General features: G+C 35.3%; 4 protein-coding genes across 5 annotated transcripts; 3 read left to right on the top strand and 1 right to left on the bottom strand.

The window, feature by feature from the left end:
• Nucleotides 1–996: 996 nt before the first annotated feature.
• LOC108989145 lies at nt 997–2,664 on the top strand. The gene has a single exon (XM_018962661.2). It carries the CDS (start codon nt 1,234–1,236, stop codon nt 2,335–2,337), a length of 1,104 nt encoding a protein of 367 aa, XP_018818206.1. The 5' UTR covers nt 997–1,233; the 3' UTR covers nt 2,338–2,664.
• A 679-nt stretch (nt 2,665–3,343) lies between these two features.
• LOC108989144 (ferredoxin C 1, chloroplastic-like) lies at nt 3,344–4,005 on the bottom strand. The gene has a single exon (XM_018962660.2). It carries the CDS (start codon nt 3,914–3,916, stop codon nt 3,467–3,469), a length of 450 nt encoding a protein of 149 aa, XP_018818205.1. The 5' UTR covers nt 3,917–4,005; the 3' UTR covers nt 3,344–3,466.
• A 1,290-nt stretch (nt 4,006–5,295) lies between these two features.
• On the top strand, nt 5,296–11,509 carry LOC109007288 (cysteine synthase). Of its 2 annotated transcripts, none has more exons than XM_018986904.2 (11): nt 5,296–5,320; nt 5,982–6,035; nt 6,206–6,315; nt 6,509–6,566; nt 6,981–7,244; nt 7,442–7,579; nt 7,671–7,722; nt 8,454–8,533; nt 10,262–10,321; nt 10,496–10,576; nt 11,290–11,509. In XM_018986904.2, exons 2-11 carry the CDS (start codon nt 5,994–5,996, stop codon nt 11,380–11,382), a joined length of 978 nt encoding a protein of 325 aa, XP_018842449.2. In that variant the 5' UTR covers nt 5,296–5,320; nt 5,982–5,993; the 3' UTR covers nt 11,383–11,509. The 2 variants fall into 2 exon arrangements, with proteins under 2 accessions (XP_018842449.2, XP_035547740.1); XM_035691847.1 differs by lacking the exon at nt 5,296–5,320 and adding an exon at nt 5,692–5,729.
• A 1,720-nt stretch (nt 11,510–13,229) lies between these two features.
• LOC109007287 (probable prefoldin subunit 2) lies at nt 13,230–16,974 on the top strand. The gene is made up of 2 exons (XM_018986902.2): nt 13,230–13,344; nt 16,281–16,974. Exon 2 carries the CDS (start codon nt 16,287–16,289, stop codon nt 16,731–16,733), a length of 447 nt encoding a protein of 148 aa, XP_018842447.1. The 5' UTR covers nt 13,230–13,344; nt 16,281–16,286; the 3' UTR covers nt 16,734–16,974.
• Nucleotides 16,975–17,068: the final 94 nt, after the last annotated feature.

Consider the following 17,068-nt stretch of genomic DNA (forward strand, 5'->3'; position numbering starts at 1 on the left):
AATTCTTTTTCCTTTCCCGCCCTGAAATAGATGGTATTTGATTCAATATGAGCCTCTTTTCTGCCTTCTTCTGGTGGAGGGAGACTAATGGGTGCACATAACATGGTGTCCTAATCGGCTCGATCTCAAAGGGTGCTGGTGTTTCACAAATCTGTTTCCTTCATTGTTGATGCCTTGCCATTTCGAAATTGTCATGGAACAGGGCGTTAGATGGAAACAAGTGTTGCCAGCTATTTTGAGTTTAGGACTGGCCTTAGAAAAATAAAACAGTGTCATTTCATGTTCTGTTTATATTCCCTTTAGGAGCTGTACCAAAGCTTTAATTAGGCCCCCCACCCAGCTAAGATGATTGTGTGCTGTTGTCTATGAAGATTATGAATAGGTGGGTGGTATCTTTATAATTTGATGTGGGTATAAACATACAGGTATTGCTTCTTGTAACTTGTTCTATACCCCTCTATTTCAATTTTTGTGGAGCTTGGATGACGAATTTTTCAATCTCTCTAGATTTTCATTGATTCAATCGTTATTTTTATTACATAATGCAAATTCTGTCCAATAAGTTGAGGAAAAACATAAATATTCTCAACCTAAAAGAATATAATAGTTTTTAAGATTTTATCTCGTATCTCGAGGGTTGAAAGGATAATTTTATATTTTTATCATTGCTGTAAAATCTAACTCGTTTGTTTTTATAAATGAGTTAAAATTAAAATTAAAAAGTTAAATAAAATATTGTTAGAATATATTTTTTAATATTATTTTTATTTTAAAATTAAAAAAATTAGATTATTTATTTTAATTGTATTGAAAGTTAAAAAAATTATAATGATAAAATGAGATGAGATATTTTTTAAAAATAACGTGTTTATCCTCTCCTTCTACACGGATGGTTCATACGTGTATTTTCAACCGAGCTATATTAGTTTTTAGATAATTATTAGGTCATTTTAGATTATAAATGAAGCAAATTATACCAAAAAAAATGGGGGAAACCTGACAAAAGCGATGGCTATTTAAGCGGCCGTATTCGTTCATTTCGCGCGCGTCTGATAGGGAGAGAGAAGCGTCGGTGATGGGTGTCGCTCCAATCAAAGGCCATTGGAGCGTAAACGAACAAGAATTTTTTTACAAAGATTTGACAAGCTCTCAACATTGAAGTTTTCTGATTCACGAAACTAAGCGTCGAGTGGGTCCGGGTGGTAAGAGCAATAGTCGCCCACCAGATGGTTGATGCTTTGCTCCTTTGAACTCCCGCTCTTTTTGGTAAATTTGGTTCGCATTATACCTCTACTCATGACAACGAGTTTCTTGAGAAGAAGTTTCGCCTTCGCATCCGTGGTGAATTCGCATGTTCTTTCAAGACAGTATAGAGTCTGCACCAACGCCCCCACAACAATTCTTGACAAGGAGAATGAAGCAACCAGACATTCAGTACCAGCATCTGATTATTCTGATAGCCTTAATCTCTCTCCATTGTTCTCCGATGTTAAAACTCAGTCCTGTGGTTATGATATCGAGCTTGTGGACCATGATGCCTGGCGAGTTTCGTCCGGATTAGCTCAAGCATGGCGGGGCACGGATGGGGCTTCCACGGGAACGAGCCTTCTCATGGAGGAACTGGTTGATGAGGTAGTTGATTATAGTTCCCCACCCATTGAAGCTGATTCGGATTTTGATGACATTGATAACATGAGAATTCGGGGCAATCTTTTCTATAAACTTGACCGGGACTCCAAGGAATTTGAAGAGTACAGTTTTGACTTCCATCGGAGGAAATCTTCAAAGAAAAAGGATGATCAAAATGAAAGAAAAAAAGTTGAGAAGAAGGAAAACAAGAGCCCTAGTTCTTCCTCTAGAGGTGAAATTCATCCGAAGGTTTTCAATAACAAATGTTCTACGTCTCTGCTTGACGAAGTGGATAGCTTCTATGAGGAGAAGAAGAAGCTGAGGACGCCTACTTTCAACCAACTTACGGGTCCTTACCATGAACCCTTTTGCCTGGACATATACATATCCAAGGCTTCTGTTCGTGCCTGTGTGATTCACCGAGTGACTAGTAAGGTGGTGGTTGTGGCACATTCCATTTCCAAGGATATGAAGTTTGAGCTGGCTTCAACGAGAAATGCCACTGCTTGTGCTGCTGTGGGTTCAGTTCTGGCTCAGAGAGCATTGGCTGATGACATTCATGATGTGGTTTACACCCCAAGGAAGGGGGATAGATTGGAGGGAAAGCTTCAGATTGTGCTTCAGTCTATCATTGATACTGGCGTTAATGTGAAGGTGAAGCTTAAGCAAAGAAGATTAAAAAAAGCTGCTCCCTTATCTACTCCTTAGAAACCCGGATATTCAGTCTGTTCTGTTCAGCAGCTCCAGTAGTTCTTATTGAGTCTCTTGATTTGATATGAATAAATCTGTGTCTTCATTAGTGTAAACTTTATGATTTTGCAACTACACAATGTTCAAATCCCGTAATTTACCGAGATTTGTTTTAGCTTATCAGATTGAGCAGTAGCACTCTCATGAAACCGAAAAACAAACCGGATTATCATGAATACGATCAATTTGCTCAAGTTCAGCTTGTGTATAAAACGTGCCTCAAAATTAGGATTGGACTTTACTTGTTTCTAAGTGAGATCAAATTGTGATTCTTATTTCCTTCTAAAGTCATGTACTCATTCAATAAGTTATCCAGTTGCTTTTTTGGTTATTAATTATAAGAAAAATTCTTCTCTTCAGCCACTATTCACCACTTCACACCTCACATTCTATGAAAAACACCCCAACACTCTATGAAAAACATCCTTACACCTATGAAAAAATTATAGGTGTGTGATGTGAGAATGAATAGTGGCTGATGCATAGTATTCCTCAAACTACAATGTTTGGTGGTATTGAGCACTTAACATTATACCCTTTCGGATGAATCTATCATTGTCCAGCTCTTATGGAGTGATCTCAAACTCAAATAATCCCAAATTTAAGAGTGAAAATGGTTACTTATTACGTATACATTTTATAATCTTTGGATGAAACTTTTTTCTACTAACTTGAACAATTTTTTTTTTTCAACTCTTAAGATGAACAAAGCTAGCTATATGGGTTTGTTTGGAGTGACAAAAGAAGCATCCATGACCCAACCTAGCTCAAGCTCATTGGACTTTGTTTTATGAAGCCCGAGTCTAAACACCATGAACGAGTTGCAGTCAAGCTCCAGCTGAGGTTTCGATACTCGACTTAACTGGGTTAGAGGCAGTCTCATATGATATTCCTCGGATGACCCAGTCAATCTTAATAATGACATACTAGAAACAGGATATAAACCAAGTTGAGTACACAAATATCAACTAAAAGTGCCAAAGGAAAATCATCATTAGTGAGAATCAAACCCCAACTCCATTCAACAATATTCCGAAACCAACATGGTAGATATACGTATACATATTCAAGTAACAAAATTGGGAATTTAGTCATTAGCTGTTGCCAATTGCAAGGACAGCAGCTCATCCTCAGGAATGGTCCTGATGTGACAATCCGACTGTGGGTACGCCACACATAACAGCGCATAACCGCGCTCCACCACATCATCACTGAGCATACCTTCACTCTGATCTACCGAGCCGCTCAATAACCGTGCCGGGCAAGTCATGCATACACCGAGCTTGCAGTCATGTGGCACGGACATGCCCGAGTCAATTGCCTTGGCTAGAATGGTCTCGTCGGGTTCCACCTCCAGCTCGGTGGCCTGACCCTCGTGCTCGATGACCACTTTGTAGGACCTGACAATGGCCGATAAGAACCGGCACGAACTGGGGCGTGTCCGTGGGTTGAGCTGGAATGCAGTAGAGAGTTTGGTAGGATGGTTTTGTCTGAGCAGAGTAAAGGTGGGAGGTGGAATGAAGTGAAGAGTTGCCATGTTTTTGCAGTCCCAGGGAAGGAACTAGTGAGTGATTTTTTGTGGGTACTGAGGAGGTGGGTGGTGCTTACAAGGATAAGGTTTGGTTGTCTTCGATGGGTATATGTTGTCCAAATTACTCGCGTAGAAATATATATTTTCACTTTTACTCGCATACGATTAAAATAACTCTTTGCAATTATCATCACTTTGGTTAATCCTTTCAAATATAGTCCTTAAATTATCATTTTTTTGTGTTTATAATCCCTTACTGACAAAACCAAGCAAAGGTTATAATTTGTATATCTAAAAGGGAAATATTCTAGTTACAAATGGATTATATAAAAATAATTTCATAAACTAATGTGACTTGATTTGATTCGTTAGATTATAAAATTATTTTTATTGTAAAGTAGATATAACGGATCAGATGAAACTATTTCAGTTTATGTGATTGCTTTTATGTAATTCATTTGTGAATGTAGTAGTACTCTATCCAAAATGTACTGTTGATATTTTCACAGTCCTAAATTATTTAAGACTTTTTATAAAAACAAAAATGATGACACATAATCACCTAGATGTTGAGAATTTAAACAAAGTTAGTAATTGGCACTATTCTATTTTCAAATCGGTATATAGAACACATCATACATATAATTTAAATAGTAAGATTTGATTTGTAAAATTTAAAATTTATTTTTTAAATTAAATTATATCATGTAAATATTTTATTAGGTGTATTATATACTAGTTTAAAATATTTTTCTTTAAAATAAAATATAATAATCCTTGTAAATAGAATATTTTTTTTGTCATTTGACTATGAAAAGACACTTTAATTGTTGCAGTGACTCAGTGAGCAATACCATTTTTCCGTATTGTTACCAGGTTAGTTTCCATTTTTGCTTATTTCTCCCTCGTCTTGTTTTGGTAAGTACATTATATTTATAATAAGAATAAATATAGATAGAAATTATTATTAGAGTATCTATTTTGTATACATGATGTAATATCATATAAACTACACATCTTTCCAAGTGAGTATTGAGAACAATTAATTAAAAACAACCACACAGTTAATATAAAATATATATTGCTATAGTGACTTCTCTCTAACATTACTCTTATAATAATCAAATTTGCCCTGGAAACGGGTCAGGTTCAATCTGCTCAGTAGGCAGTTACAGCCAAAACTTGATCTTTTGGGCTTCTCATTTCTAGCCCTCACAGTTGCACATCGAATTGACCCCTCCTTGGTCCTTTCGGATAACCCTATGCCCAACATAGAATACAGAAAATTTTCAAAGAAAATTTTCTCGATTTTGACGTCACACATAGCACATCGAAACACATATAAAATGTGCATGCTTGACTAGTTATAAACGCTAACGTAGTCTCCAGCTCCCATGACCCTTTGTCAAGGTGATTCATCTCTCTCTATTCCTTCAGTTTTTTTAAGTTGTTCATATTAGAGTTCCTGTATGTTTGTTAATCTGGCTTCACAACTCTCGTCGATCACGCTTATTTCGTCTTCTTAAGTACTAATTTAGTTTTGTTCTCGAAATAATGAAGTATAGTCAAATTCTATTTTTTCTTGGTTTATCCAGTATTCATTAATCGAATATAAACGTTAGTTGATTTATAGGAAGGATTAAAGAACAAGGGATATAATTTTGCATTTCTCAGTAATTTACAAAGGTCTAAAGGTTGATGCTTTCTTGGATTCTTTGATCCGCTGTTTGGATGGCTATCCAGAAAGCTGTGGAAAAGTAAGACAGACGGACTTTGAAATCGCGTTTTGGTATTTGTTGATTGGCTGAAAGAAATGTGGGTAAGTAAGACAAATAAGCTAAAAGAGTTTGAATTGGGTTTTGTCAAGTGGAGGTCGTTTTTTCCTTTCTTGGGTCCCCAATCAATAAAATATTGAAGGTTTGGGAAAGTCGACAATTTTCCTACTCTGTCTCTGCAACCAAATGTTTCTGATTCAATATTACTGATTGTGGAGCACAAAGAAGTAAAGGCTCCATATTTTGTGACATTTATTTTCCTTACCGTATATTTACACTCCGCTTTCTCGTTGCAGCAAACTGAAAACATGGCAGTTGAAAAGTCCGGCATCGCCAATGATGTTACTGAAGTAAGTTTTTTTTTTTTAATAATTAATCATTCGTAGGAGAACTTACTTCAGATGTTACTGAGTAAGTTGCGCCTACGGATGTTTACATGTGAAGGTCCAGGATTATCTCATTCTTTTATGTTAGAATGATTTGCTAACTATGATATGCACCTTTCTTACTTCATATACAGTTGATTGGCCAGACACCACTGGTTTATCTCAATAATGTTGTGGATGGTTGCGTTGCTCGTATTGCTGCTAAGCTTGAAATGATGGAGCCCTGCTCTAGTGTGAAAGACAGGTATGGTTCATGTAATATTTTGTTGATTCTTCATTCTTTGATTTTCCTTCTTACGCTAGTCATAGTCGGGACATCCCTGAATGTTTGTTTTGAACAACACTTATAGAAGGGGAAAAAATGAAAGAATGTTTATTTGAGCTTTTGGGTCACAACCAATTTGTCTGACCGCTGACTAGTGTGTTCTAATGTGTAGGATTGGTTATAGTATGATTACTGATGCGGAGGAGAAGGGCCTTATCACACCTGGGCAGGTTAATTGATTTTTTTATGAAGAAGCCTTTAGGTTAGGATTTGTGCATGATGAAATAGGGGTGACACTCTTTGGAAATACTCTCAAGTCTGGATATATATGCCATATGTAAGACTAACCAATAGTATGCTTGTGTTTTATCAAAAAAAAAAAAAAAACATGCTTGTGATTTGTATTGCTAGTTTGATAAAAGAAAAATATGAATTATATAAGTGATGTTATCTCATTCTTGAGTGCATAATGACCTTTTACAGATTTTCCTAATTATCTTTTATATAACCTGCAATTTCTCCCCTCGTATGATTGTGACACGCAACGCTAGACCGATAAAATATCAGTTACTTTCATTTGGTTGGATTTTTTATCTGACAAATCTCCCTTTCTTTCTACCATGATATATTAATTCTTGCTGAAGAGTGTCCTCGTCGAACCAACTAGTGGTAATACTGGCATAGGGTTAGCCTTTATGGCAGCAGCTAAGGGTTACAAGCTTATCATTACAATGCCTGCTTCAATGAGCCTTGAAAGAAGAATCATTCTTCGAGCTTTTGGAGCTGAGTTGGTTCTAACAGATCCTGCAAAAGGCATGAAAGGGGCTGTTCAGAAGGCAGAAGAGATACTGTCAAAGACACCCAATGCCTACATACTTCAGCAGTTTGAAAACCCTGCGAACCCAAAGGTACAGTTCATCAATCAAGTACCATCATGGATGCAGTCAATCATTAAATGATAGATCACAACTAGTGATTAGGAATAGATATTGGGTGTGTTTGAAAGACTATGAATCGAGCCAAGACAAAGCAGAGGGCCAGCAAAACAAACAAAGATGGATATGGTGTTTGCAAAAGTTAAAACGATGTTTATTTTGTGGTTTAGGTACATTATGAAACCACTGGACCAGAGATATGGAAAGGCTCTGGAGGGAAAATTGATGCATTTGTTTCTGGGATAGGTACAGGTGGTACCATTACAGGTGTTGGAAAATTTCTTAAAGAGCAGAACCCTACCATAAAGGTTAGCTTTAGCTTTTAGTGTGGAAAACATTCTTCTGTAGCTATTGCTCCTTTCTTACGAGTAGTTTCTCGTTGTCTTTCTTTTGTACTAGTTGTATGGCGTGGAACCTGTTGAAAGTCCTGTTCTATCTGGAGGGAAGCCTGGTGAGTTATATGAAATTAATTACTGTTCTTTGTTGAATTGTATCTATTGCATTTATGCTACCTGCAACCTTCTCAATCCTGAAGCCTAAATTTTCTTCTAAAGATGTCTATTAAGTTCTTCTAAAGATCCATGTCTTTTAATATGTAATCAGCAAGTGAGTTGTTTTTTTTTTTTCACTTTTTCAAATATAGCTACCTCCCTGTGCGAAAAGAAAACGTAGCTACCCACTATAGACCAACGGTATGATCAGGGTGTTTCAAAGGGAGCAAGGGAATTTAGGTTTCAGTTTTATACACATTCCATCCCTTGAAACAAAATTACTGCTTTTTCAGTAAGCGAACAAAGATAGTTTTTTAAACAAAACAAAAAATCTATCTATTTTTTTTTTAATTTCTCCCACTACCAATTAAGTTATTTTAAAATAATAAACATTTCATATATGCACAATATTTCGAGTTGATAAATGTTCTAAGCTTTGAGCTTGGGAATCCCATGCCTTGAAATATGTAGTTGTTACAGGTATAATATGTACTCATTCCTGAAAACAAGGAAGATGGCTTGCTGAGTCTTTTTTTCTAGCTTTTGTAGCTTATTTTGACTACTAGATTTTTCCTCAATTTAATATGAACTTAAAATGCTGGTTTCCTCCTATAAAAAAAAATGCTGCTTTCCTGAAACAGAAGATAGGATTATCTTGACTAACTTAAAGATATTATGCATGCTGGTCAAGGTCCTCACAAGATTCAAGGGATAGGTGCTGGTTTCATTCCTGGTGTTTTGGAAGTCAACATCGTTGATGAAGTTGTTCAAGTATGGCTCACACTTCTTTGATTAGTTAATATCTTCTATAGCCTAGAAAAAGAATTAATACTATTTGTAGGATATCAAATTATATCAGCATTAGGGACTTCTATGCAGCCTGTGTCTTGGGTGTCTCTCTTTCTGATAATGTGAAAAGCATAATTATCTGATAAAAATATTTGGAAGTTATGGGTAATGAGTAATATTATGAAAAATATCATTGCTTATTAACATGTTCCAAAATTGATTCACACCATCAACTTGGTCATCTTTGTCCATGTCGTCATTCTGACAATACTGATGGGGTTTGTCTATTTTTTTATTTTGATAAGTGAAAGATAAGAGAAAAAGAGAATAAAATAAACAGTCGTTCATAACTATGTTAAGCTTCCTACAACAGTTCTTCTTTGTCCTACAAGTTAATGTTCCTGGGTTGAGTGAGGTTAATCCATGTTTTGCATTTGTCCCTGCTAGAGACTACAAACATTAGTGGAATTATATTTTGAGAATGCCTTTCAGTTGAGCCTAACGAGGACATGTTTTAGAATGCAACAGAGTTGTTATTCTTAAATTGATTCACACCATCCACTTGATCATCTTCCTCCATTTCATTATTCTGATGATACCAATGGGATTTGTCTGTTTTTTATGCTGCATAAAAAGAATGTTAAGAAAAAAAAGAGAATAAAGAAAAAAAGTCGTTCATAACTATGTTAAGCTTCCTACAACGGTTCTTCTGTTGTCTTTGTCCTATAAGTTACTGTTCCTGGGTTGAGTGAGGTTAATCCATGTTCTGCATTTGCACAAACATTAGTGGAATTCTATTTTGAGAATGCCTTTCAGCTGAGCCAAACATGGACATGTTTCAGAATGCAACAGAGTTGTTACTCTTAAATTGATTCACACCGTCAACTTGGTCATCTTCCTCCATTTCATTATTCTGATGATACCGATGGGATTTGTCTGTTTTTTATGCTGCATAAAGGAAAGAATAAAAAAAAAAAAAAAGACAGAGAGAGAGAGAGAGAGAATAAAGAAAAAAGTCGTTCATAACTATGTTAAGCTTCCTACAACAGTTCTTCTGTTGTCTTTGTCCCACAAGTTAGTGTTCGTGGGCTGGGTCAGGTTAATCCATGTTCTACATTTGCCCCTGCTAGAGACTACAAACATTAGTGGAATTCTGTTTTGAGAATGCCTTTCAGTTGAGCCTAACGAGGACATCATTGAGAATGCAACAAACTTCTCGTAAGATAAAAAAATAAATGGAGAAATGCTTAGATGTGGTTGAAATTGGAATAAAGTAAAACTTTCCTTAGATGGATCCAAGATAAGCCATAATTGTAAAACTATATATGAGTTTTAATCTTTTATCCAGTGTTTCATGAAACTATAATGTAGCTTCGAATCTAATTTCTATTAAAAAAATAGAAAGTAAAGCACAAGATTAATGACTAGATGTGGGCTGGGTTGGTCATTCATATGATTTTGAATACTATTTTGCTGAAGCAGAAGCTTAACTTTCACATGTGCTCATTTCCTATTTATTTTTAATCTGTAAGATTATCAATCAGATCTAATGACTCTTATCTCTTTCCCAGTTATTAAATCTGATTGTTGTGTTACATATGTTATGCTTTTCCCCTGATTTGTAATTGTAACTTTATCGATTACTTTTGACAGCCAAAAGCTGTTTCCATCTGTTCATTTGTTACATTTGACATATGTGCAATTTGCTAGATTTCAAGTGAAGAAGCAATTGAAACTGCAAAGCTTCTTGCTCTGAAAGAAGGTCTATTTGTAAGTGTTCTCAATCTTCTAAAACGTTCAGTAATGAACTTAATGCTATCTTGGGCAATGATATTGAATCCTATTCTTTTCAATATACAAATCACTTTCCTTGCTCTTCTTTTATTTTGTCTATTTATTTTGGGTTTTTTATTGGCCTTTTGCTTGTGGGATCGACTGTCCCAGGTGGGAATATCATCTGGTGCTGCCACTGCCGCTGCAATTAAGATTGCTAAGAGACCAGAGAATGCTGGAAAGCTCATTGTTGTAAGTTTGATCATTCATGTCCAATTTCTAGTAGGATTAGCCTATTAGAAATTTCTAGTTGCATTTAGGTATGATCAGCTAACGAATAATGTTCCCATTCAACATATTAATTGCCTATAATCAGCTGTTTATAAAAAAAAATGGTTGCTTTCGGTTTTGACAAGACACCTACGTATAAAACAAAGTTTTGACAAGACACCTGTTGCAATCTGTGGACGTCTAGTCAGGTGAATTCCCTTGTATAATTTGACTAGAGAACAGTAATAGTACCGGGGAGCACATTCACTTTTTGACTCGAGAGTCATGATGAAAGATGGGATTTTGGCCATCTTTGAAAGGTCTCCTACTCGTTTTAAAATTCCTGTTAGGCTGATGTTGTGACCCTGTTTATCTCCTCTTCATGCTCACCCATGAATTATGACCTTCAATCAAATCAAGACTAGCCACTAATCATCACGGTCTTGAATTTTCTACTTTTTAAAAATAATTTGTAATCTAAAGTGCCTTTTTTAAAGTGACTAGTTGGAATAACAGATGGCAGTAACTTGCACGATTCATCGACTAGACTGGTTCAGGCTTAAGTTTGAATATAGCCAAATGATCTTCATGCAAAGTTTGTAGGTCAATCTATCTAATGACAGTACTCTCCAACTTCAGTTTGCAATTCTGGAACTATCAGTATAATTTTTTTCCATTTGATATTACTTATGCAGGTGATTTTTCCAAGCTTTGGGGAGAGATACCTGTCGTCTGTGCTGTTTGAGTCAGTGAGACGGGAGGCTGAAAGCATGACTTTTGAGCCTTGATCTTGGCTCCCCAGTTCCTGGCTTATTGCAACCTTCCGACTGCAGAACTTTTAAAAGTTGATCTACAAGATAGATTATGGCTTAAGACAATACAGTTGTGGCATCTGGGTTGTATCTTGGTTCCCATATGGTTTCCTCAATTAAGATTATTTTGAATTGTGTGATGTGTATTGCAGCATGCTTTCTTGTCAATTATTGTGTCCAAACATCGTTGAATATAAATGCAAGATTTTGAGATGCTGGGCACTCAAAACCTTAATAATTCACTTAATAATGATTATAATCAATATCAAACATTGGACCAAAGTTCTTTAGCCTAGGCGTCAATCACCTTCATATCCACTACCCCTTTTTTTTGGGTCTTAGAAATCGAGCTACGATTGAGCAACTTATGCAGGTCATGCTTGGACATGGAGCGGCGAGCAGGGATCCTAACTAGGGGAGTAAGTCGGTCCGGTCCGGTCATCCATCATTTTCCCCAGATCGGACCGGACCGAACATCCATAGGGACTGGATCCAATTAATTTTTTTTTCTTCTTTTTTCAAATAAATTAATAAAAAAACTATTTATATTACTAAATTAAAATTAAGTGAATTATTAATGTGAAAAGTTATTTTACTTATGTTGATAGTTACTACTTACTGACGTAGACTTTACTATTTAGTATGCATAATTATTAATAAGGTCATACATTTTATATATGGTTAATGAATATCAAATAATTTCATTGTACATAGATTATTCATGATTGCTTACAACTTAAGTATTTTAAAAAAATTACCTAATTACTTTTAATTAAGTGTAAATAGGAGAGTATGTATAAATATATTAACTATTTATATATAATGACATAAACTAACACATGATTTATGATTTATTATTAATTGATAACATATATTATTTAATATATTTGTATGGTTAATGATAATAAATTAGATGAAAATTATTATCATTAACTTATATAATTACTCTATAAAATAATATGCTAAATTATTAAAAATATTTTTAAAAAATATATATAGGGGTTTGGTCAAGTTTGATCTGGTCCGGTCTAAAATTTGTAGATCCCGAGATTGACCTGAATTTTATTGGTCCACATATTTTGAAATCGAGATTGACAGGTCCAGAATTCGGTCCGGACCGAATTATTTGCATCCCTAATCCTAACACTCATTAAAGCTTGTACAAGGGTACCATATTTTTAGATATTATTCTTATGAAATAATACACTCATAACTATCTTATAATTAGTCAATGTTACTAAAAAATAATATAAATTTTATATAATTACCTATTATTTTGATATAAAAATATAAAATAGTTGCAAATTTATCATTACTCTTCCTATCATAACTTATTATAATGATTAAACATCAACTATTTTACGACTCTATAAAAAAAAATACAAGATTTGTATAAAATTAAAATTTATTTTTAATAAATTAACATTGTATTAGTTTTATTTATTTATTTATGAAAATAGATTTCATTTCATTCAATAAAATCGAAGTTACAGTTGTGATTTATCAATATAGGAAAAAAATCCAAACTACAAACCAAACTACTAATATATTTTGGAACTCTCCACACATAAATATTTTTGTGACGGATATTGTCTTAATTTTTATAAACTCTCTCCTGACAAACATTCTAGTTTGTTTGAGAGAAAGGACACCCACCATTCTCTAAAGGGGGAAGTGAGACTCTTCTATCATGAATAGCAAGTCTAATAATTATATTAGTTGGTATTTCAAGGTAAAATAATTGTATCTCTATCGGTATCCCGATAAATTAAAATTAAAATAAGATAAAATAAATAAATAAAAAGAAGGAGCCGAGCGATTTATTTTACGCTGGGTGCATACCGTCCGCCTACCGCAAAGAAGAATCCCTTCGGTTCCTAAAAGGGGGCTGCCACTTTGCAAATTCACCGCATCTTTCTCCACGGCTGCATCGCCCAGGTACCCTTTCTCCGTTTCTCTATACTCTTCGTCTGCTTCTTTCCATTATCCAGCAAGCTTCAGATTATATGGTTATTTCTTTTATTTCATCTTCTCCTTTTTTCTTCCGTACATCTGCATCTTTAAACTCGCGAGTCGAGGGACTCGTTTGGTTTCTGAGATGTTTGAATAATAATAATAATTAAGTTGTTTTGGTTTCCTATGAATTTGCCGCTACATTTTAGCCAAGAGAATTGGTGTTAGGCTTAGCTAGTGTGATCTGATCGATGAGGATCACTTGATATTAGCGACCAATGAGAGTATTGGTTTTCACTCTGAGAACTTGGGAAGCCCTATGCTATTTTATATGTGAAATACTGTTCATTCGTTAGTCTGATCATCAATTTTGGGATAGATGAGGTTTTGTTTTTTCGTTATGATTTGGTTCGAGACTTGACGAATCAACCTTAAGTTTTTAATTAAGTATGCGGCTGTGAAATAATATTCTCAACCTTTTATGAAGAACTCGCGCCCACTTCCAAACTGGGCTTCGTTTGGAACCAAAATTTCTCTCAACTCATCATTACAACTTTTTCAAATTCCAACACAAAATATAATAAATAATTCAACTTTTTCAAATCTCAAAATAATAATAATAATATAAATAATATTCTAACAATATTTTATTATCTCAACTCAACTCCACTTAACTCACTTCAACATCCAAACGCACCCCTAAATATATTATTGCTAAAACCAATAAAATTCCCACAAAACACCACAGACAATTAACTCAGCCCCACAAATTCTCTCAGGTCCCTGGCCTTCATTGTAAAAAGAGTACGTCACAAAGTCTCCAAAAACCAAAAATCCTAGTTCAGTGAAACGCCAGATCATCAAAGCCTCATTTCATCAAGACATGTGTACTTGATACCAATCCACATTGATGGGGACATATACACAACATAGTTATTCTATGAGCTGCCCAACACTATTGGATTCCAATCCAAACCTGTATGGATTCTCCCACTATACTTAAAAAGGAACATCAAAGTTTGAGCCAAAAGAAATGGAAATGAATTGAAGTGGAATACAAAGAGGGGTTTATGAATTTGACAAGCTTCGCTGTGATGGGCATCATCGGCATCATTGCACTCATTGAAGCCCAGGTAGGAGACATTTTAGGCAATTGAAAGGTGGGATTGGGTAGAATGGGAAATGAGATTTGAAGATATAGTGATAGCATTTGAAGGTTGTGCTGTGATATAACTGAAGAACATAAGGAAACAAAGAGTGCTAATGAAGAGGGATCAGATGGTCTTGGAGAGGTGGAATGCCATGGTTCATCCCTTTTCCAAGCATTTTTCATGAATAATAGAGTTGTGACTTTTTGGGAATGGCTAAAGCTTTCTGGAAAACTATGGAGAGGATATGGGGAGAAAAAAGAGAGATTTTTTATTTTCCTTAAGATGGCATGAGTTGAGTGTGGGGATGTGAGGAGGGAATGTGGAAGGGAGAAGGAAGATTTTTTAGGAGAATTGAGGATTTTGGGGAAAACGTGATTGGCTTATATTGGTATTCTCTCCCCTCCCCCCCCCCACCTTCTCGAATATGATAGTCATTTCACAACCCCTATAAGCTGTGCGACGCATGTACTTCCACTTTCAATTCAATACAAATTAATGCCTGATTTGGATAGTGGTACAAATTGAAATTGAGATTTCAAATTAGGGGGTGGCTTATAGGCATTTTAAGTTTGGTAGCGCTTGAGAATGAGGTAGAAATTTTAGGGAAAAATGTAACTTACCTTTTCTTTATTAAAGTGTTCTCTTTTTTTTTTTTGTTAACTTATATAATTAATCTATTAGTATTCATATCTTGTTAGTTGAGGTATTGAATGGAAACCTCAATTCTTGAACAAGATTCAGTTATTAGAGAGAGAGGGGGGGACAAGGTTTGTATATAGAGACCTTTCCTTGTCTATGACTGTGGGTTTTACTAGCTAATAATGGAACTTCTACTCTACACATTTACTTCAAATAGTAATCATAAATTAAAAATTTTATTAAAATGCCTATAATTTTAAAAAGAGTCTCAAATCTTCCCTTGGGTTCTTGGTATGCACTAATTTAGTATTAAAAAGGGACCAATTTGGGACTGCTGCCACACTGATGGAAGGAAAATATTTTCAAAAACAGTAGTGGGGTAAATGGCTTATGCACCAATAGTTGTGGTAGTTTGTGGTTTTTACTTATCAAAAAAATAGTTGTAGAGTTGATGTTTTCATGAGCCATCCGTCTCATTTGGTTACTTGTGAGCTTTCCTTCTCCTTAGAAAAGAAAAAAGAAACGAGGTAGATGCCCATGATGGAACTGCTTTAATTAAAAATCTGCACTTAATAGTATAACGTGTTGATGGCCAAAATTCTTGATATTCAAATCATGTACGAAGCTTAGAAGAACTAATAGATGTTATTGATATAGAAGAAATGAAATTAGTAGCTCGTATAACGCCTCTATCTCAGAACCTTTCTTAACGATAATCAGATTACTTGATTGTGAATCCAATATTTCAGACAATTTTTCATATTCTAAAACAATCTGCACTTTTTGGATTCCTTTTCATTTTTTTTAACAAAATTGCTAACTGCCAACTAGAACCTTCATTTCTTCAGGTTCAAATTTTGTTACCTTGTAAAAATGCCAACCCAGTTGGCATTCAGGAATAAAGTCCTTTTCTGCTTGATTGTCTGTCCCTGATTGTTGACAGTGTAACCAATCAGACTTTCCTTATTGAATAAACATCATACGTATTATGCTTACTTTACATGTAATTCCTGGGAGACACCTCACTGTTCCACCTACAAAAATAGCTTACATGGCTGGAATGTACCTGTGCTTTGCTGGAAGAATATTCCCATGTAATGCCCTTATCTTTCTATTTTTCCCCATTCGTAGACCATAATGGCCAGCAAACATGAAGATGATCCAAATGAACCAGTAAATGAACAAGCAGTTGCAAATAAGTATGCTGCCATGAGGTCTGAACTCAATCAAATTTACTCGAAAATCACTGAATTAGAGATGGAAGCGAGTGAGCACTCATTGGTAATCAATGCTATTGAGCCGCTTGACCCATCGAGGCGGTGCTACCGGATGATTGGAGGTGTTCTGGTGGAGAGAACCATCAAAGAAGTGTTGCCTGCTGTCCACAGGAATAAAGAGGGGCTTGAGGAGGTTATTGCTAGGCTCAATGAGGCCTTGGAAAAGAAGAAAAAGGATATTGCTGAGTTGGAGACCAAGTACAAAATTAGGATGAGAAAGAACGATGGTGAGATGAAGGATGATGGTATCGAGAAGGGAGGTTCTTCCCAGGGAGTCCTGGTTGGCCCTGCGAGTGGAAGTGAATGACGGGTGTTGTAATATTTGCCCCTTAATTTTCTCGAACTAGTTGCATACATTTTTTTACTATAGCTTTCATCTGGGTATTGAAGACTGGGTGTAGGCTGATGGTAGATGCTGAATCTGATTTTGTGATTTTTGTGCTACGAAGGTGCATCATCTGGCTTGCCATTCATACAAATGGTACGATGTAATTGTTGAGCATGAGCATGAGCATGAGCATGAGCATGAGCATGATTATCTTTTATAATTAGCTTTGTTGGTTTATAATTTCCTTCTTTGCAATTCATTGGTCCGATTGAAGCTTGACTGCCGAATAGATAGTTTTTCACATTGCTAATTGA

This window comes from Juglans regia, chromosome 7 (genome assembly GCF_001411555.2).
Source record: "Juglans regia cultivar Chandler chromosome 7, Walnut 2.0, whole genome shotgun sequence".
Classification (NCBI taxonomy): domain Eukaryota; kingdom Viridiplantae; phylum Streptophyta; class Magnoliopsida; order Fagales; family Juglandaceae; genus Juglans; species Juglans regia.